The sequence below is a fragment of the Mchenga conophoros genome, linkage group LG5 (genome assembly GCF_057382185.1).
Source record: "Mchenga conophoros isolate Kocher_MC1m ecotype Shallow Benthic linkage group LG5, M_conophoros_male_GT1.1, whole genome shotgun sequence".
NCBI lineage: Eukaryota > Metazoa > Chordata > Actinopteri > Cichliformes > Cichlidae > Mchenga > Mchenga conophoros.
The window spans coordinates 2,882,383-2,901,290 of record NC_140530.1 but is presented as its reverse complement, the minus strand read 5'-3'; the positions used below and the strand labels follow the sequence as shown (position 1 = coordinate 2,901,290).

The window sequence follows — 18,908 nt, the reverse complement described above, 5'->3', positions numbered from 1 at the left end:
TACCTGCAATTTTGTGGCATCCCTCTTTGATAAATCTTGTGGGTCTATGACCGGGGAACACCACAAACGAGTACAGGAGACGTTTCAGTGCAACTGTAACATTCCTGACTGCCCGACAGACGGTAGCCTTGGAAACGTGCTCAGCGTCACCAATATTATACAGAAAGCTCCCGTTTGCAAAAAACTGAAGTGCAATACAAATAATATGTAATGAACTGAGAGCATGTCCGCGATGTGTCACATGAGCAATATTAGGCCTGAGGATGTTATTCAAATAAATTATAGATTGTGCTGAAAAACGGTAACGTTCACACAGGAAATCATCAGGAAATGATAAAATGTCCAAACACGCTCTAATCACTCTCTCCCGGCGGAGAGCTCTGCGGAGAATTTGGGCTTCAACATCTACTGGCTCTTCAAGGAAGGAGCACGCCATGTCTGACACTTCCTACAGTCAGGTTTCCGACAAAGAGGCGGAGAAGGTCAGGGTTAGTTGAAGTAAACCTGCTAGGGGGCAGGTTAGCTTCATGGAGTGTGTCGTCATAGTAACTCACTCAGAATTAATCTAAACTCGCTTTGTGAAACCGAAAACCCAGAGTTTTCGTTAACTCAGGGTATACTTACTCAGAGTTTGCACTAAACTGGCTTCCTGAAATAGGGCCCTGGTTTTGTGATTTAAGTTCTAGTTTTCCCAGTTTAGAGTATTTTCAGTTCTGTTCTCGCCACCTTTTCTTTTGTGTTGTACTTCATCCCTTTGATTAATAAAGCTCGCTCACTACTACGCAGTCTGCATCTTGGGTCCATTTATATTCACACACGGCCTGCCTCGGCACCCCATGACATAGATAATATTTTCTTATCTATTATACGTGTTAAACTTACACCTATTCATTTTTAGTATACATGATTATATTCTGATTAGAATGAAGGATAATTAACTATCAGCAAAATCACATATGAATTATGGTTCTGTCTTCAACCATTAATACTCCTTCCTTCATTTAAAATCATGTTTGCTTGGATTGGCAACAGCATTATTAAATGCTTCATTATTAGCAAATAGGGGAAAGCTCTGTTTCAGCACTGTAATTATTTTCAATCACATAAGGCTGGATGTTGAGATCTTTTACCTCCTCTCAGCCGTGAGGACAAAGACAGTGGGGGACTTTAGTTTCTCTAAACCTCACATCACCTGACAAACCACGACCTGGATCTTGTTTCAGGGACTCTTATGTATTTTTGTATCTAAGCAGTGACAAACTTTTTTGATGATAGTTTGTCTGGTTTAGTGTAAAGCGTGCGCCTACCTTTGTGTACCAGAAGGATGACAAGGTTGTTGCCCTTGTTCTTACTGATAATCCAAAAATGAAATTATATCATATCTTCCTTGGAACTGGAAAAACTATTTTTAGTTGTATAGAAAATTAATTTCTAGCAGACATTGTTTCTTGATTTGGAAAAAGTCTTCCATTTTACTCTATTTTGACAGTATTTTGGTAGCATGTTTAGTGTCATAGAAGCTGGAGTTTTTTTCAGTATGCTGTTGACTGTAGCAACCAATTCAAGTTTAATCATAAGGTTTAGTTTATCTGCAATTGATACGTTGTAAAATTGTGTGCTTTTTCACTAACAACAACAACATCCTATTATTTCTTTTGTTTATTAATGTCTTCCACAGATCAGTAAGCAGCAGCTACAGACAGTAAAGGAGCGTTTCCAGGCGTTTCTTAATGGAGAAACTCAGATTGTAGCTGATGAGGCCTTCATCAATGCTGTACAGAGCTACTATGAGGTAAGTTGCCCTGTTTGATTTAGATTAGTTGGCTTGAAAAAAATATTTAATGTAATTATGCATCAACTGAATCATTCCAATAGTGTGCTTATGAAAACTGCTGTGTCTGAGAGGCCACACTCCACCTTTTGTAGCTGACCTCTTGTCTTCTTGTTGAAGAAAAAACATTCACATATATTTCAGTTAATTAGTCAATTATGTTACATAATATTTTCTCTTCACTTTTTCCTCTTTATAACTGTGTGCCAATTACAATATACTCAATTTAACTTTTTTTTAAATTTTTTATAAATCATACATGTTAAAGTCAGTGATTCTTTTAGATTTGTGGCTACTTAGTGTCACACACACACACACTTTTTCAATCCCACTATTCTTGACATCTGAGCCGTCTTCCCATATTTGAGAATATTATGTTATTCATCCTGGAACATGACTCTGACACCCACTACCTCGTCATCACTTGTTCTGTTCCTCATGGAGCCTAAGGGTGTAGCACTTAAGGTGTAGCATCAGTGGCATCTACAGTTGATGAAATAATTATTTGATCCCGTGGTGAATTTGTAAGTTTGCTCGCTTAGACAGAAATGAGCAGTCTTTCATTTTTATGGTAGTTTCATTTTAACAGAGAGAGACAGAATAACAAAAACCAAGAAAAACACCCGACATTATATAAAATTTCTGAACTGATTTGCATGCACTGAGTGATAAAAGTATTTGACCCCTTAAATTCTGGCTCCCATAGAATGATTCTGTGTCCATATGACACAGATTACAATCAGTTGATCAATTACAGATTATTCTCATGTGTATAAAACATACCTGTCCACAGAATCAATTTCTTTCATTCCAACCTCTCCACAACTATGGGAAAGATCTATGAGCTGTGAAAGAACAGCGGGGGCAAGATGGTATACCTGCACAAGGCCAGTATGGGTTACAAAACCACTGGAATCTTGGTGAGAAGGTGATAACTGTTATTCATTGCAGTTATGGAATAAATTTAATATGAACATAAATCACGCTCGCCCCTCTGTGAATAGCTACCTTATCATGGTGGAAGGGTTTGTGTGTCCCAGAGATCGCAGGGGCTATGTTGTTTTGAGGCTTTTGCCCCCTGATAGGGTCTCTCATGGCAAATTGGTCCTGGGTCAGGGACCAGGCAATGAGCGATTCAAAAGAACTCTATGAGTTTACAATTAAGGGAACAGTTCACCCTGCCTGGGATAGGGTTACCAGGGCCCTGCTCTGGAGGAAGGCCCAGGGAGGGTCCCCGAGGGCAGGCTTTTGGTGGCCAGTCCTTAGTCCATGGAGTGCTGGGCACAGCACGAAAAAAGGATATATGGCCATCCTCCTGTATGCCCACCACCCGCAGGAGGCACTGTAGAGGTCGGGTGCAATGTGTGCCGGGCAGCAGCAAGGAGCAGAGGCCCTGGCGGAGTGATCCCCGGCTACCAAGACTAGCAACTGGGACATGGAATGTCACCTCTCGGGTGGGAAAGGAGCCTGAGTTATTGCGTGAGGTTGAGAGGTACTAGCTAGATATAGTCGGGCTCACCTCAATGCACGGCTTGACATCTGGAACCAGGGTGGGGTGAGTATCCTAGTATCCCCTCTGCTTGATCCCTATGCGTTGAGATTTCTCCCAGTAGATGAGAGGGTTTGTTCCATGCGCTTTCAGGTTGTTTAATGGGTATTGACTGACGTCTATGCTTGTGCGCCGAACAATGGTTCAGAGTACCCAGCTTTCCTTGAATACCCTTGGCAGGGTACTTACATGTGCTCCACCTGGGGACTCTGTTGTCCTGCTTGGAGACTTCAACAATCATGTGGGTAATAACAGTGAGACCTGGAGGGGTTTGATTGGGAGGAACAGCGTCCCAGATCTGAACCTGAGTGGTGTTTTATTATTGGACTGAACAAACACTATGTTCAAACATAAGAGTGTCCATAAATGCATGTGGGAATAAGACGCCCTACATCATAGGTCGATGATCGATTCATATCACCAGACCTGCGGCCATATGTTCTGGACACTCGGTTAAAGAGAGGGCCTGAGCTGTAGACTGATCACCACCTGGTGGTGAGTGGTATCAGGTGGCAGGGGAGAATGCTGAGCAAACGTAAACCTAAACGTATAGTGAGGGTGAGCTTGGAATGCCTAGCAGAGGCCCTGGTCCCAGAGATCTTCAAAGCACACCTCCGACAGAGCTTGGACAGCATTCTGAGAAAGACTGGTGATAGCCAGTCAGAACGGACCATGTTCAGCACCCCCATTGCCGAAGCCACTGTAGTGAGCTGTAGCCACAAGGTGGTTGACGCTTGCCGTGGTGGTATTCCCCGAACCAAGTGGTGAACACCAGAAGTGAGGGGAGCTACCCGGCTGAAGAAGGAGTATTGTCAGGCTTGGTTAGCAGTGGCTGAAGTAAAAACTCAGGTGTGGGAGGAGTTCGGAGAGGCTATAGAAAAAGACTTTTGGACTGCCTTGAAGAGATTTTGGCAAACCGTCAGGAAACTGATGAGGGGAAAGCGGTGTTCTACCTGCACTGTGGGTGGAGCGCTGCTAACGTTTAATGAGAACATTGTTGAGCAGTGGAAGGAATACTTCAAGAACATGCTTAAGCCCATTAGCACGTCTTCCGTGGATTAAGCAGAGTCAGGGAATGAGGGGGACGACTTCTCTATCTCCAGGGGTAATGTCACTGAGGCATTTAAACAACTCCTTGGTGGCAGGACCCCTTGGGTGGTTGAGGTTCACCTTGAGTTCCTGAAGGCTCTGGATGTTGTAGGGCTGTCTTGGTTAAACACTCCTCTACAATGTTGCGTGGAAATCAGGGGCGGTATCTCTGGATTAGTACATCAGAGTGTTGGTTCCCATCGTTAAGAAGGGGGATGAGGATGTGTTCCAACTGTAGGGGGATCACACACCTCAGCCTCCCTGGGACAGTCTATGCTAGGTGCTGGAAAGGAGAGTCCGTCCATTAGTTGAACCTCAGATACAGGAGGAACAATGCGGTTTCTGCCCTGGTCGTGGACCACTGGATCAGCTCTTTACCAGCTCAAGTATACTTGAGGGTGCATGGGAGTTTGCCCAACCAGTCTACCTTTGTTTTGTGGAGCTGGGGAAGGCATTCAACCGTGTCCCTCGGAGTGTCCAGTGAGAGGTTCTTTGGGAGCATAGGGTATCTGGCCCATTGTTACAGGCCATTTGATCCCTATACAACCATTGCAAGAGCCTGGTCTGTATAGCTGGCCAGAAGTCAGACTTGTTGATGGTTGGTGATGGACTTCGCCGGGGCTGCCCCTTTGTCACCAATTCTGCTTGTAATTTTTATGGACAGAATGTCTAGGCATAGCCAAGTGGCAGAAGGCTTTTGCTTGGGTGGTGTCAGAATCTCATCTCTGCTTTTCGTAGATGAAGTGGTTCTGTTGGCTTCTTCGAGTGAAGGCCTCTACCTCGCACTGAAATGGTTTGTGGCCGAGTGTGAAGCGGTGGGAATGAGAATCAGCACCTCCAAATCTGAGGCCACGGTCTTGAGCCAAAAGAGTAGGGTGCTCACTCTCGGTCAGGGATGAGTTCCTGCCCTAAGTGGAGGAGTTTAAGTGTCATGGGGTCTTGTTCACGAGTGACGGGAGAAGGGAACGAGAGATTGATAGATGGATTGCCACTGCGGCTTCAGTGACACCTGAGCTACAGTGGGGTGGCTGTAGCTCAGGTGGCAGAGCAGGTCAGCCGCTAATCAGAAGGTCGGTGGTTCAATCCCAGGCTGCCTCCTGGCTGCATGCCAAATATCCTTGGGCAAGATACTAACCCCATGTTTGCCTACAGGTGGTGGTCAGAGGGCCCGGTGGCGCCTGTGTCCGGCAGCCTCGCCTCTGTCAGTGCGCCCCAGGGCAGCTGTGGCTACAATGTAGCTGCCATCACCAGTGTGTGAATGTGTGTGTGAATGGGTGAATGACTGAATGTAGTGTGAAGCGCTTTGGGGTCCTTAGGGACTAGAAAAGCGCTATACAAATGCAGGCCATTTACCATTTACCATACAAACGCTGTACAGGTCCGTCGTGGTGAAGAGAGAGCTGAGTGTAAAAGCTAAGCTCTGAATTTACCGGTTGACCTTGAGGTTGAGGTGGTTCAGGTGTTCCCAACAAGCTGGAGGAGAGAAGGAGGTCTGGGCTTCTCTGCTTAGGCTGCTGCCCCCGTGACCCAGCCCTGGATAAGCTGAAGAAAATGGGTGGATGGGTCATATTCGGTCTGAAGCTCCATGCAAGATCTGGCCTCATGGGGTGAGGCTGATTATGACAAAGGTAGTGGATTAGCACAAAACTGCATGAGAGGAGCTTGCTGAATGCAGCTGGGACCACAGTCACCAATAACACTACTGGTAACACACTAGGCCATAATAAATGGACTGGTTCTTATAAAGTGCTTTTCTTTATACAATTTGCCCCATTCACCCATTCATTCGCTTCCGCTTATACTTTTTCAGGGTCGCGGGGGGCGCTGGAGCCTATCCCAGCTGTCATAGGGCGAGAGGCAGGGTACACCCTGGACAGGTCGCCAGTCTGTCGCAGGGCCAACATACAGGGACAGACAACCATTCGCGCTCACATTCATTCGCACATTCACACCTAGTGACAATTTGGATTATCCAATTAACCTATCCCCACTAAGTGCATGTCTTTGGACGGTGGGAGGAAGCCGGAGTACCCGGAGGGAACGCACGCAAACACGGGGAGAACATGCAAACTCCACACAGAAAGACCCCGGCCTGATGTTGGAATTGAACTCAGGACCTTCTTGCTGTGCGGCAACAGTGCTAACCACCGTGCCACCGTGCTGCCCTCCATTCATACCCATTCACAGAAATACTTTTTTTCTATGCTCTTTGTATGTAAGTGCTTTCTATCTAACATACACACATCCATACTCCAATGGATGCATCAGAGAGCAACTTGTGGTTAGTATCTTACCCAAGGATGTTTGGCATGCAGATTGCTATTGCCCTGTGGGATACAGGCTGCCCTGTATATCTGTCAAAGCCCCATTATAGCCACTGTAATGGTTGCTTCACTCGCCGCCGCAACATTTTCCCCACAGTCACTTGAATATATACTTGCCATTAAAGCACAGGAAGTCTCTAGATCCTTGTGAGGTGGATCAGTGAATCAGGAGGTAGAGCAGGTAACCTACTGCTTGGAAGGTTGGTGGCTTGATCCTCGTCTGTCCCAGTCTGCATGCCGAGGTTCTAAGAAGGATTGCAAGAGTTGCTACTCCACCTGTGTGGTTTAAGGATTTTGGTAAGGTGTTGAGTGATTAGTGAGATACTTGGTTACAAGTTGAACAGCCACAAGGAGTAACACCCTCCATGGAGAAGGAGACTTGAGGCCAAAATCAAGGTGGATCAATCATGGAGATGCAGAAAGGTGCAATAAAAAGTAAGCAAGCTGTCCACACCTGAGCCCTTGGAAAAACAAAACTCATAGCTTTGGGCAGCGCGCTTGAAGAGGCACAGCAGAGAGATAGAAGGCAGATTAAACCAGCTGTTCTCCACAAAATCAGCATCTTGTTGATTTCAGTTGTGTACATCCACAAAGAGTAGCAGGTCAGCTGATCACAGCCTGTAAATTAAAAAATCTACTGGAACTCTCAACAGAAATTATTGTGTAATTTTTCTCCATGCTGAGCTATTACAACTGATTTTAGTGTTCACCCACTGGCTGAATCCCACTTTAACCTCTGCCTCTAAACAGAAAAATGAGTAGGGACAAGTCACCCTCAGGCAACAGAAAATAGAGCTTCTTCAAAAACTTACCTGATTCATGCTGAGTAACCTTATTACAATTAAAGTTAGGAATACAAACTACTAATACTATTTTATTATTGCATTAATAGGGCACAAGGTTCAGTTCAGCTATGCATGAAGATAGATGGTCTTTAAGGAGCTACTTTTACTTTCTGACTCTGAGCACATTTCAGAGCTGGTACTTTTTAACTTTTACTTCAGTAAAGAAGTTAATCAGTAACTTTTACTGGAGTATTTTTTAACACTAGTATCGCTACTTCTACTTAAGTACTTTTTTTAAGTTAAGTACTTTTGCCACCTTTGCCAGTGCTGAGAGGACACATTTCCAAGAGCAAACACACTTGTTCTGTGCTGAGAGTGGTCGCGATGCAGAGTTTGGGGTCATCCTGTGATCTCGTAAGAACTACCTGCACTGCTTTAGTAACTGGAACACAAGTGAAGAGAATTGTAACATCAAATGAGACCATTGTTTAATCTGCCTCCATAATAACATCTCTCACCTTCTCAACAAAATCCAGCGTGTTGTGGATGTTGTGTTTTCAGTTGCCTACCACAAGTCAAGTAAGCAATCTACATAAAAAAAGGGAAATACCATCTCTGAATCGAGGAGGTGACTTAAGGGTATATCTTTCACAATCTTACAATCCTGTGATTGCAGCCATTCCCCAACTCTCTTTGAATGATGCTCATGGTCATTCATTAAGCATTACAAGCGTATCATTCATTAATGTAGGGGAAACCTGCATTCAGCCGAGACTGAAGAAGTCACTTGGATAAGTGACAAAGCGTTTTTCCCACTGAAAACACTATATCCGGATGAACAGAATCACCTTTTTTAGATTAGCACTGTGAGGAAATCAAGATACACACAGAAAGGGGAAGCATCAAAGCAAGAGTGAGTGAGCATAAGCTAACATTAATGGTGTGATCTAACTAGCTACCAAGCATAAATACACTGATCAGTGTGCTGCCCTGACATTGGTGTTAGCTGACATTGGTGTTAGCTGGGATATTTGACGTATATTCAGTCCACATCAACAGTGTCTCCTCACTCAGTTTGTCCCACTGTTGGCAGTAAAAGAGGACTGTTTGTTCATCTCTGAGCCCTTAGTTCTTAGTTCAACTAACTTTGAACTACACCACTGTCACTCAGGGACATCAGTACATCACTTTAAATCACACTAAACCAAAATCTAGCTCAGCACCTTCATGCTGATTTACATGCTGTGAATTAAAGGTTGCGGCTCTTAGTATATTTGTGAAAATATCAGTGTCCACATTTTTGAATATTTTGTTCCTCAAATGTAAATTTCAAAAACAAGTGTGTTTAAAAAAATTTAAGTGAAAATTTGAAAATACAAGTACATTTTTTTTCTACACATCCTTACTTTTTATTCTACTAGCTCTCACATTTTGCAACATATATACCTGCATACATTTTAGCTGTCATAGTCTATGTTAGCTAACTAGGTATCTAGCCTAAATAATCTTATTATTTCTAACCTTTGTTTTTCAATTCTAACTGGGCTATTTGACTGACGTTCAAGGCAGAGTTTCCTCACCCCATCCACCTCCTCCAGCTTATCCAGGGAACACTGAGGCGTTCTAGACCAGGAGAGTGATGTAATCTCTTCATTTTTACATTCAGCTCGCTCTTTACTTTGATAGACTGGATGTGGCCCCATTTCGTCTGTGAATCTCTTGCTCCTTTCTCCCCTCACTCATGACTAAGACCCCAACATATCTAAACTCCTCCATTTGGAGCGACTCAACTCATCTCTGGAGTTGAGTGGGCATTCCACCCTTTTCCAGCTGATGACCATGGCCTGGACACTCAAGTGCGAACAACTCAAGAGTGAACTGGAGGCCACCAATTGATGAAGCCAAGAGAACCACATTTTCTGTAAAAAGCAGAAATGAAATAGGTAGGCTGACGACTGTGTAGAGTGTGTAGTCACCCTATAGTTGGAGCACACCCTCTAGTTCCCCTTCCTACTGATGGGAACAACCATCCCAGTCTGCCAATACAAAGGCACCAGAGGTCCATGCAATGTTGTAGAGATATGTCATCCAAGCGTACAACATCCAGAGGCAAACCTCGTCCACCACAGACTATGTCATCAAGCAGTTGCTTAACTACCTCAGTGACCTCACACCTAGTAAGTTGTCCCCCTTGTCCCCAAACTCTTCCTCTACAGAAGGCATGTCATTGGGATTAAGGAGCACCTGAAAATATTCTTTCCACCACTCAACTATATCCTCAGCTGAGGTCACCAGTACCTCACTCCTACTATCCTACTATACACCTTGTGAGTAGAGCACCACTTTCCGCTACAGAGTTGCCCGATTGGTTTGACAGATTCACTTTAAGGCAAACCAAAAGTATTGTTCCAAAAGTCATGTCTTCTATGATGTGTTTCTTATGTTGGTTATCAATAACTGCTGTAATACTATTGTCACAGCGAGTGGGATGAGCCGTTTGGGGGAAAAATAAAGGAGGATCCAAATGCAGACACCCACTGATATGTGAAGGTGGTTTATTGAAAATATAAAGCATGGGGTGAACAATGACAGAACGGAACAAAAGCTAAACTATACTGGGGAAAAAACTAAACTACAAAACTGCAAACCTGAACATGAAGGAAAGTAGATGAGGGTAGATGATGGTTGATAGCAGGGAAAACACACAGTAGATACACAGTAGATTCACAGACGGACCAGCGACTACAACATAAGAAGACACGACTTAAATACACACAGAAGAACATGGGGAGATTACACACAGGTGGGGAACACAGCTGGAAGAGATTGACAAGACGAGACAAGGGAGGCAAAACTGAATACACTCATATAAGACACGGACTTTCACAATAAAACAGGAAACAAGAAACCATTACACAAAGACGCAGACTAGACACAGAACTAAACCTACACTAAACATGAGACACAACCTAAGAACTAATCTCTTAACAAGCATAACTGAACATAGATTAATAATAATAACAAAAACCAACAAAGCTCCACAGGAGAATGACAAAAGAATCCATAATGCAAAAATCACACCAAAACCTGAGAACTTAAACTACTGGGTCAAAAATGACCCAGAACTGTGACAACTATTCAGTGAAAAACAAATGCTTTCTGTAACAATATCGCTTTTCCGATAGTGGGATGGAAAAACATCCTTTTAACAGGAAGGAACCTCTGGCAGAACCAGGTTCTGGTGCGGCAGTTATCTGCTGCAACCAGCTGGGGGGGAGGGGAATGAAGCAAAGACATATATTTAAACTTGGTCTTTGTATATGAATGAAAGGCAGCAGGTAAAATGAGGAGCAGCTCTATGCAAACTGAACAGGGATAGCATATGAAGGTAACACATGAACAAGAGAGAAAGCATTTATAGAGCTCATTTTGGAAAAGCAAATGTGATTTGGCACAACACCGTGTTCAGATCACAATTCTGAGCTGCTAGACGGGACAGGCTTTAAGAAAGGAAAAACTGAACAGGGAGTAGGTGAGCACAGGGAATGGAGCTTGGATGGTGGTTGTTGAGGAATATATATATATATATGTATATATATATATATATATATATATATATATATATATATATATATATATATATATATATATATATGTGTGTGTGTGTATATATATATATATATATATATACACACACACATATATATATATATATATATATATATATATATATATATATATACACACACATATATATATATATATATATATATATATATATATATATATATATATATATATATATATATACACACACATATATATATATATATATATATATATATATATATATGTGTGTGTGTATATATATATATATATATATATATATATATATATAAAAAAAACACCCAGCACGCCCCTGCGGGCGGTTTATCCTTCAAGCTCGGGTCCTCTACCAGAGGCCTGGGAGCTTGAGGGTCCTGCGCAGTATCTTAGCTGTTCCCAGGACTGCGCTCTTCTGGACAGAGATCTCCGATGTTATTCCCGGGATCTGCTGGAGCCACTCGCCTAGCTTGGGAGTCACCGCACCTAGTGCTCCGATTACCACGGGGACCACCGTTACCTTCACCCTCCACATCCTCTCGAGCTCTTCTCTGAGCCCTTGGTATTTCTCCAGCTTCTCGTGTTCCTTCTTCCTGATATTGCTGTCATTCGGAACCGCTACATCGATCACTACGGCCGTCTTCTTCTGTTTGTCTACCACCACTATGTCCGGTTGGTTAGCCACCACCATTTTGTCCGTCTGTATCTGGAAGTCCCACAGGATCTTAGCTCGGTCATTCTCCACCACCCTTGGGGGCATCTCCCATTTTGACCTCGGGACTTCTAGGTTATACTCGGCACAGATGTTCCTGTACACTATGCCGGCCACTTGGTTATGGCGTTCCATGTATGCCTTGCCTGCTAGCATCTTGCACCCTGCTGTTATGTGCTGGATTGTCTCTGGGGCATCTTTACACAGCCTGCACCTGGGGTCTTGCCTGGTGTGATAGACCCCAGCCTCTATGGATCTTGTACTCAGAGCTTGTTCTTGTGCTGCCATGATTAGTGCCTCTGTGCTGTCTTTCAGTCCAGCTTTGTCCAGCCACTGGTAGGATTTCTGGATATCAGCCACCTCCTCTATCTGCCGGTGGTACATACCGTGCAGGGGCCTGTCCTTCCATGATGGTTCCTCGTCTCCCTCCTCTTTCTTGGGTTTCTGCTGCCTGAGGTATTCACTGAGCACTCGGTCAGTTGGGGCCATCTTCCCAATGTATTCTTGGATGTTCCTTGTCTCATCCTGGACTGTGGTGCTGACACTCACCAGTCCCCGGCCCCCTTCCTTCCGCTTAGCGTACAGCCTCAGGGTGCTGGACTTGGGGTGAAACCCTCCATGCATGGTCAGGAGCTTTCTTGTCTTTATGTCAGTGGCTTCTATCTCCTCCTTTGGCCAGCCTATTACCCCAGCAGGGTACCTGATCACGGGCAGGGCGTATGTGTTGATGGCCCGGATCTTGTTCTTACCATTCAGCTGACTCCTCAGGACTTGCCTGACCCTCTGCAGGTACTTGGTGGTTGCAGCCTTTCTAGCGGCCTCTTCATGGTTCCCATTTGCCTGCGGGATCCCCAGGTACTTGTAACTGTCCTCTATGTCTGCAATGTTGCCTTCTGGTAGTTCAATCCCCTCAGTTCTGACTACCTTCCCTCTCTTTGTTACCATCCGACTACACTTCTCCAGTCCGAACGACATTCCAATGTCATTGCTGTATAGCCTGGTAGTGTGGATCAGTGAATCGATGTCTCGTTCACTCTTGGCATACAGCTTGATGTCATCCATGTACAGGAGGTGGCTGACAACTGCTCCGTTCCATAGTCGGTATCCGTAGCCAGTCTTGTTAATGATCTCACTGAGGGGGTTCAGGCCTATGCAGAACAGCAGTGGGGACAGAGCATCTCCTTGGTAGATCCCGCACTTGATGGTAACTTGTGCTATGGGCTTGGAGTTGGCCTCTAGTGTTGTACGCCACATCCCCATTGAGTTCCTGATGAAGGCTCTTAGGGTCCCATTGATCTTGTACAATTCTAGGCATTCCAGTATCCAGCTGTGGGGCATTGAGTCATAGGCCTTCTTGTAATCAATCCAGGCAGTGCACAGGTTGGTCAGTCTGGTCTTGCAGTCTCGGCTGATTGTTCTGTCTACCAGTAGCTGGTGTTTTGCACCTCTGGTATTCTTGCCAATTCCTTTCTGTGTCCCGCTCATGTATTGACCCATGTGCCTGTTCATCTTAGCCGATATGATGCCTGACAGGAGCTTCCATGTAGTACTGAGGCAGGTTATTGGTCGGTAGTTGGAGGGGACCGGTCCCTTCTTGGGGTCCTTGGGGATCAGGACCGTCCGCCCTTCAGTTAGCCATTCCGGGTGTCTCTCGTTAACTAGCAGCTGGTTCATTTGTGCTGCCAGACGCTCGTGGAGTGCAGTCAGCTTCTTCAGCCAGTAGGCGTGAACCATGTCGGGCCCTGGTGCTGTCCAACTCTTCATACTGGAGACCCTTTCTTGGATATCTGCCACTGTGATGGTTACTGGACCCTGTTCAGGGAGGTCGCTGTGGTCAGCCCTCAGATCCACTAGCCACTGAGCATTGCCGTTATGGGTTGCGTCCTTCTCCCATATGCTCTTCCAGTATTGCTCCGTCTCCAGCCTTGGTGGTGCTGTTCTCTTATTGTTCCCTTGCCACTGAGAGTACACCTTTGCTGGTTCTGTGGAGAACAGCTGGTTTATTCTCCTGCCTTCTATCTCTCTGGTGTACCTCCTCAAGCGGCTGGCCAAGGCTGTGAGTCTTTGCTTGGCAGTTTCCAAGGCCTCAGGTATGGACAGCTTGCTGTATTTCTTAGGCACCTTATTTGTCGCACCTTTCTGCAACTCTGTTAGCTGGCTAACCTCCCTCCGTGCTACTTTGATCTTGCCCTCTAGCCTCCTTCTCCATGGAGGGTACTGCCCCTCTGCACTACGGGCAATACCTACAACCACGATTACCGACACTAACAAGCTGATATATATATATATATATATATATATATATATATATATATATATATATATATATATATATATATATATATCCCTAACCCTAGGACGTGCAAACTTTACCGCTGCTGCTGGGTTGAGATTCACGAGTCCGGAGCGGAATTAAAAACACGACATTCATTTAAGGTCATCGCGTGTTTTGTGAGCAAATGCTTTTGCATATTCGTAGTGTTTCCTCCCTTAAATGAAATATCTACTTTGCAAGTATTGCAAGTTGCCCTGTTGTCACCCGTTCTCGTAAAGTATAACCAAACTTTTGAGCGTTTAAGTCGCTTAGGCGTGTTTCCTGCCAGGTAAATGACGCTCCGCAACGTGGTGACGTCATTCGGGGCAACTGGAATCGATAAGGGAATCGTTTGCAAAAATGGCAAACAATTCCAAGGAATTGAAACAGTGTGACCGGTTCTCAACAAGAACCGGTTTTCGATACCCATCCCTAGGCAGAAGTAAAGAAGTTGTTTTGATTGAAACTGTGTGACGCGGACGTACTAAAATAACATGAGGAGCTAGGGTGCAGACGGTTTTGCAGTTATAGGGCAGACATGTAGTATTGAAATAGATCAAGGGACGGTTTAGTAGGGGAGGAGCGAGCGGATTATAACATAGGTGATATGCTTGTAATGCTTTAGATCTGCAGGGGGCTTAGCACTGTGCGTATCTCCTTTTCCGGAAATGAATAAATAAAATGATTGAAAAGTTTTGACCACACTGAGCCGTGTTTTCTCTGTCCAGTAAAAGAATAAAAAGAACAGGATTCAATACTTGGTGCCGAAAACCCGGCATTCTTTTACAGCTGAGAGGACAAATTTGGCCCAAGGTGGGATCGTGAAATGAGGCCAACAATCAATAGAATTTAAAGGTAAGCACCACCTGTTAAATCAAAGTGTGCATATTGGATGAATTCTAAATTATCTGTTCGCTGAGTTAACGATCTTCACTGTTAAATTGGCTCAGTAGTGTTGAAACATTAGAACAAGAGATTTTTGCTAAGAACTGCAGGTTGATGTTTAAGTCTGCTGCAAAGTTGTCTTCACGTGTTGCCGTGGAAGTATAATAAATTTTACAATAGGCCAGCAGGCGTTGGACGTCGGCCGCAGGTACGGTGTTAAAGTTACCAATTTGATTCTAGTACGAGAGTTGGACTCTTAAGAGCGCGAAGTGCAGCTTTGGCAAACCACCTCTCTTGGACGCAAGAGTGGATCCGATGGAACTGGGTGCCAGGTCGGTAATTCCTCGGGATTAGTTTCGCGCTGATTGGAAAGCAGAAGTTGGACTTCAGGGGGAGAGTTTGGACGACAGGGTTGGACCCGGGCATTGATTAGAGCTGGTTGTTTCAGTCCCCAGTGATGCTTTTAAATTTATCTGTGGTTAAAAGTTGTGAACCCCTCTTAAATTAATGACGTGGGCATAGGAGGTTGGACCCGGGCGTAGGACGCCAAGAAACCCACGAGGGACCCACGGTGCTTCTGCTTGAGTGCAATTGTGTTGATTGTGTTTGTGTAATTGGCTGTTTGTTTATTGTGCATGGTTGCAAGTCTAAAGCGGTTAGTATATACTTGTGTGAAGCTGTTCAGTTTGTGTGCGTGGCTGAGGGTGCATTCGTTTTATATTAAAAGTGAGTAGAATTACAGAGGGCACAGTATATAGTGTGTGAACATTGTAACAAGAGTTTGATTAGGGTGAAGAAACTCAGGAAATGCAGTGATGTGAAGAGTGTGTGTGCATGAAAAACGCTGTGTGTGTGTGTCTGTGACAGGAAGTGAAAATGTCTGCATGCAGTCTGAAAGGAAATTGCCTGATGTGTGTGTAACGAGTGAGAGAGAGACGTTTTAAAATGTAGATAGAAGACTTAGAGAATGAAAGTGTTAATAAGTAGTGATGAAAATGATATTAAACAAATGTCTTAGTGTGTTAATACTAATGGACTTGGCTCAATCTCCTCCATGAGTACAGCGGCAGAATGATAGATTAACATAACTGGAACGACAAACGGGCTGAAAATTTCACAGCTTCATCCTGTGCTTATCTTGAGAAGAAGCTTCAAGGACGGTCAAACTCTCACTGAAGACTAAAGGCAGCTCCAGAGCAACCGAGTCGACTTCAAGAATCAACAACAGAGAACAGACAGCAACAATGACCTAAAACTCTGAAGGGTCCAGAAGCATGTACAAATACCATGGTGAAGGGAGGCATGCGTTCTTAATCCCAAGCTGGGAGTTTACAGGTGACATCATTGTGTGGATGGACTTGATGGGACTGTCTGAGTTTCACATTTGCCATGCTGGGAGTTAACCGGCAAAATAAGAGACTGAAAAAAAGAAGAGAGAACGAACAGAGAAGAAGAAACAGCTCATTGGGCGTATCATTGCTGCAGATCTCAGGGAGCAGGAAGCAACTGTGAGAAGAGAAGACGAGGGCTTGGATGAGAGATGAAGGCTGGTGTTGTTAAAGTGAGAGCATATGAAAATTGGGTTGAAAATTGAGGCTGACTGGTTGAGAAAGTGTCCAGACCCTTGTAACAGAAAGGTAAATAAAATAAAGATATAAAGAAATAAACTAATAATTACATAAATGAATAGAAAACATACATACACAAATAGAAACATATGAAATTATTTTTGGAGAGAATCAGGAGCTGGGAGAGAAAGTTTGCATCCACAGCTCCACGCCAATATGCATGCATTAATCTGAATACAAATCCATGCATGCAATGAAGATCAGCTTACACTCATGAATGCTAATATATCACATAAATGCTAAATAGTGTAGATTTAACAGACACTTGCTGAGGTTATCCATCGCTGAGAAATAGCTCTGCAAGTTGGACGAACACAGGTTGACTTTTATGAAAAGGAAAACAGACTGTTATGACCAACCAGTGATCAAACAATAAATTTAGTTTTAAAATAGTAAATTGTGAGAGGTCTTTTGCTGATTGAGCAACACCGGTGACTACTGTATGAAGAAATTTTAATTTTGCGGTAATATTTTTAATATGCATTTCTGTTGTTTGGCCAAGTGGGAGAGCTATGAGTCAATATGCAAATTAGTTGAGTGTTCTTAGATTAGGGAAAGATGATTTGGTTTCACATGTGAACAGAGTACAAGAGAGGGTTGAATGAGTGGAGACATAGAAAATAGTTCCTGTTTTGGGTGCATGAGTGAAGCTTGTACTGAGAGAAATATATATCTGACTGTGTGAGAAGAATTGCTTGGTAAAATACATGATAGCATGGTACAGGAAAATTAAATAAAGTTGTTCGGTCTGTGACTAAAAGGATAGTAGGCAAGTGGTAGGTGAGGGAATGACAGTTGATAGATGGCTCATGAGCAAGCTGGTTGATAAGTATAGTGAAGAACAAATCAGGCTAGAAAGTTTTAAAGTTTGAAATCCATCCACAATTACCAACTGTAGTCATTGTGAAGCAACAACTGCGTTGTAGTCAAAAAGCCACCACATAGATGTGAGCTAATCAATGTCTAAAATGATTATATAAAGTAATACCTGTTTTTCTTGTGCTTTAGCAAGTTCAGTGAGGGTGGAAGATGAAATTTCTTGAAAGCCCCAAAAATTACTGAAATAAAGACATAAAAGACCAAGACAGGTCCTGGAAATGTGCAAATAAAGTGTGTCTGTGAAATCTGGTGTGGAAATTCTTCCTTTTAAATGCACCTGGGAAACAGAGATGCACACATAATCAACGTAGTGTTTTTTTGTTATAAAAATGGGCAAGTCAGCATGCAGGTAAACAACATTTGTCAGAGTTAAAGGTTATTACAATCCCTAAGTAAGTAGGGAATGGTTCAGTGTCCTCCTTTACTGCCAGCACTGGGGAAAACTGAATAAGCGGTGCTTCCATGTAGATTGAATGTCTGTCAAATATCCAAGCCAAAACTACGGTCACAGCAGCATGTGGAATGCTAGATATCTAGTTAGCCGAACATATGTATAGTTGGCTAATCTCATCTAATGGACCAAAATAGAGCTTTGACACAAACACATTGTGGTGTATGTGCAAGGTGGTGAGAGAGAGAAAGAGTCTGCCTCATGTTCTAATTGGTTCTTTTTTTAAATTTTTTTTTACATATTGTCATATTTTATTCTACAAATTTTCTCACCAAGTTCTTGCAAGCTCTTTTGTAACATATTTGTTTTTATACAGACCTGCAAGCTCTTGACTCTATAAGACCTTTGAAGGTCTGGAATTAAGTCAAAACTCAATTCTTTATAGATAAATAACCTAATTCTAAAATGACATATTAAAGAGTCCACATGTTGTGCAGATTTGTACTTAAGTCACTGTTTTGTTAGGTTTAGGCAAAAAATGTCATCCTTTGCAATAAAAAAAGAAAAAAATCCTATCATGTAATTATAATAATAATAATGGATTGCATTTATATAGCACTTTTCAGGGCCCTCAAAGCGCTGTACAATTTCACTATTCATTCACTCTCACATTCACACACTGGTGGAGGCAGCTACAGTTGTAGCCACAGCTGCCCTGGAGCAGACTGACAGAGGCGAGGCTGCCATATCGCGCCATCGGCTCCTCTGGCCAACACCAGTAGGCGGTAGGTGAAGTGTCTTGCCCAAGGACACAACGACCAAGACTGTCCAAGCCGGGGCTCGAACCGGCAACCTTCCGATTACAAGACAAACTGCCAACTCTTTGAGCCACGATCGCCCCCGTTCTATTATGTTAAT

At 43.6% G+C, this 18,908-nt stretch overlaps 1 protein-coding gene across 4 annotated transcripts in view; it reads left to right on the top strand.

Annotated features, from left to right (window-relative positions):
* Nucleotides 1-18,908, top strand: part of LOC146573582 (calcium-dependent secretion activator 1-like) — a 329,487-nt gene that overhangs the window by 53,210 nt on the left and 257,369 nt on the right. For all 4 annotated transcript variants that reach the window (XM_085272827.1, XM_085272826.1, XM_085272828.1 and 1 more), the window contains exon 2: nt 1,679-1,792. In XM_085272827.1, the coding sequence (XP_085128953.1) occupies nt 1,679-1,792 (114 nt within the window). The remainder of the gene's footprint in view (nt 1-1,678; nt 1,793-18,908) is intronic.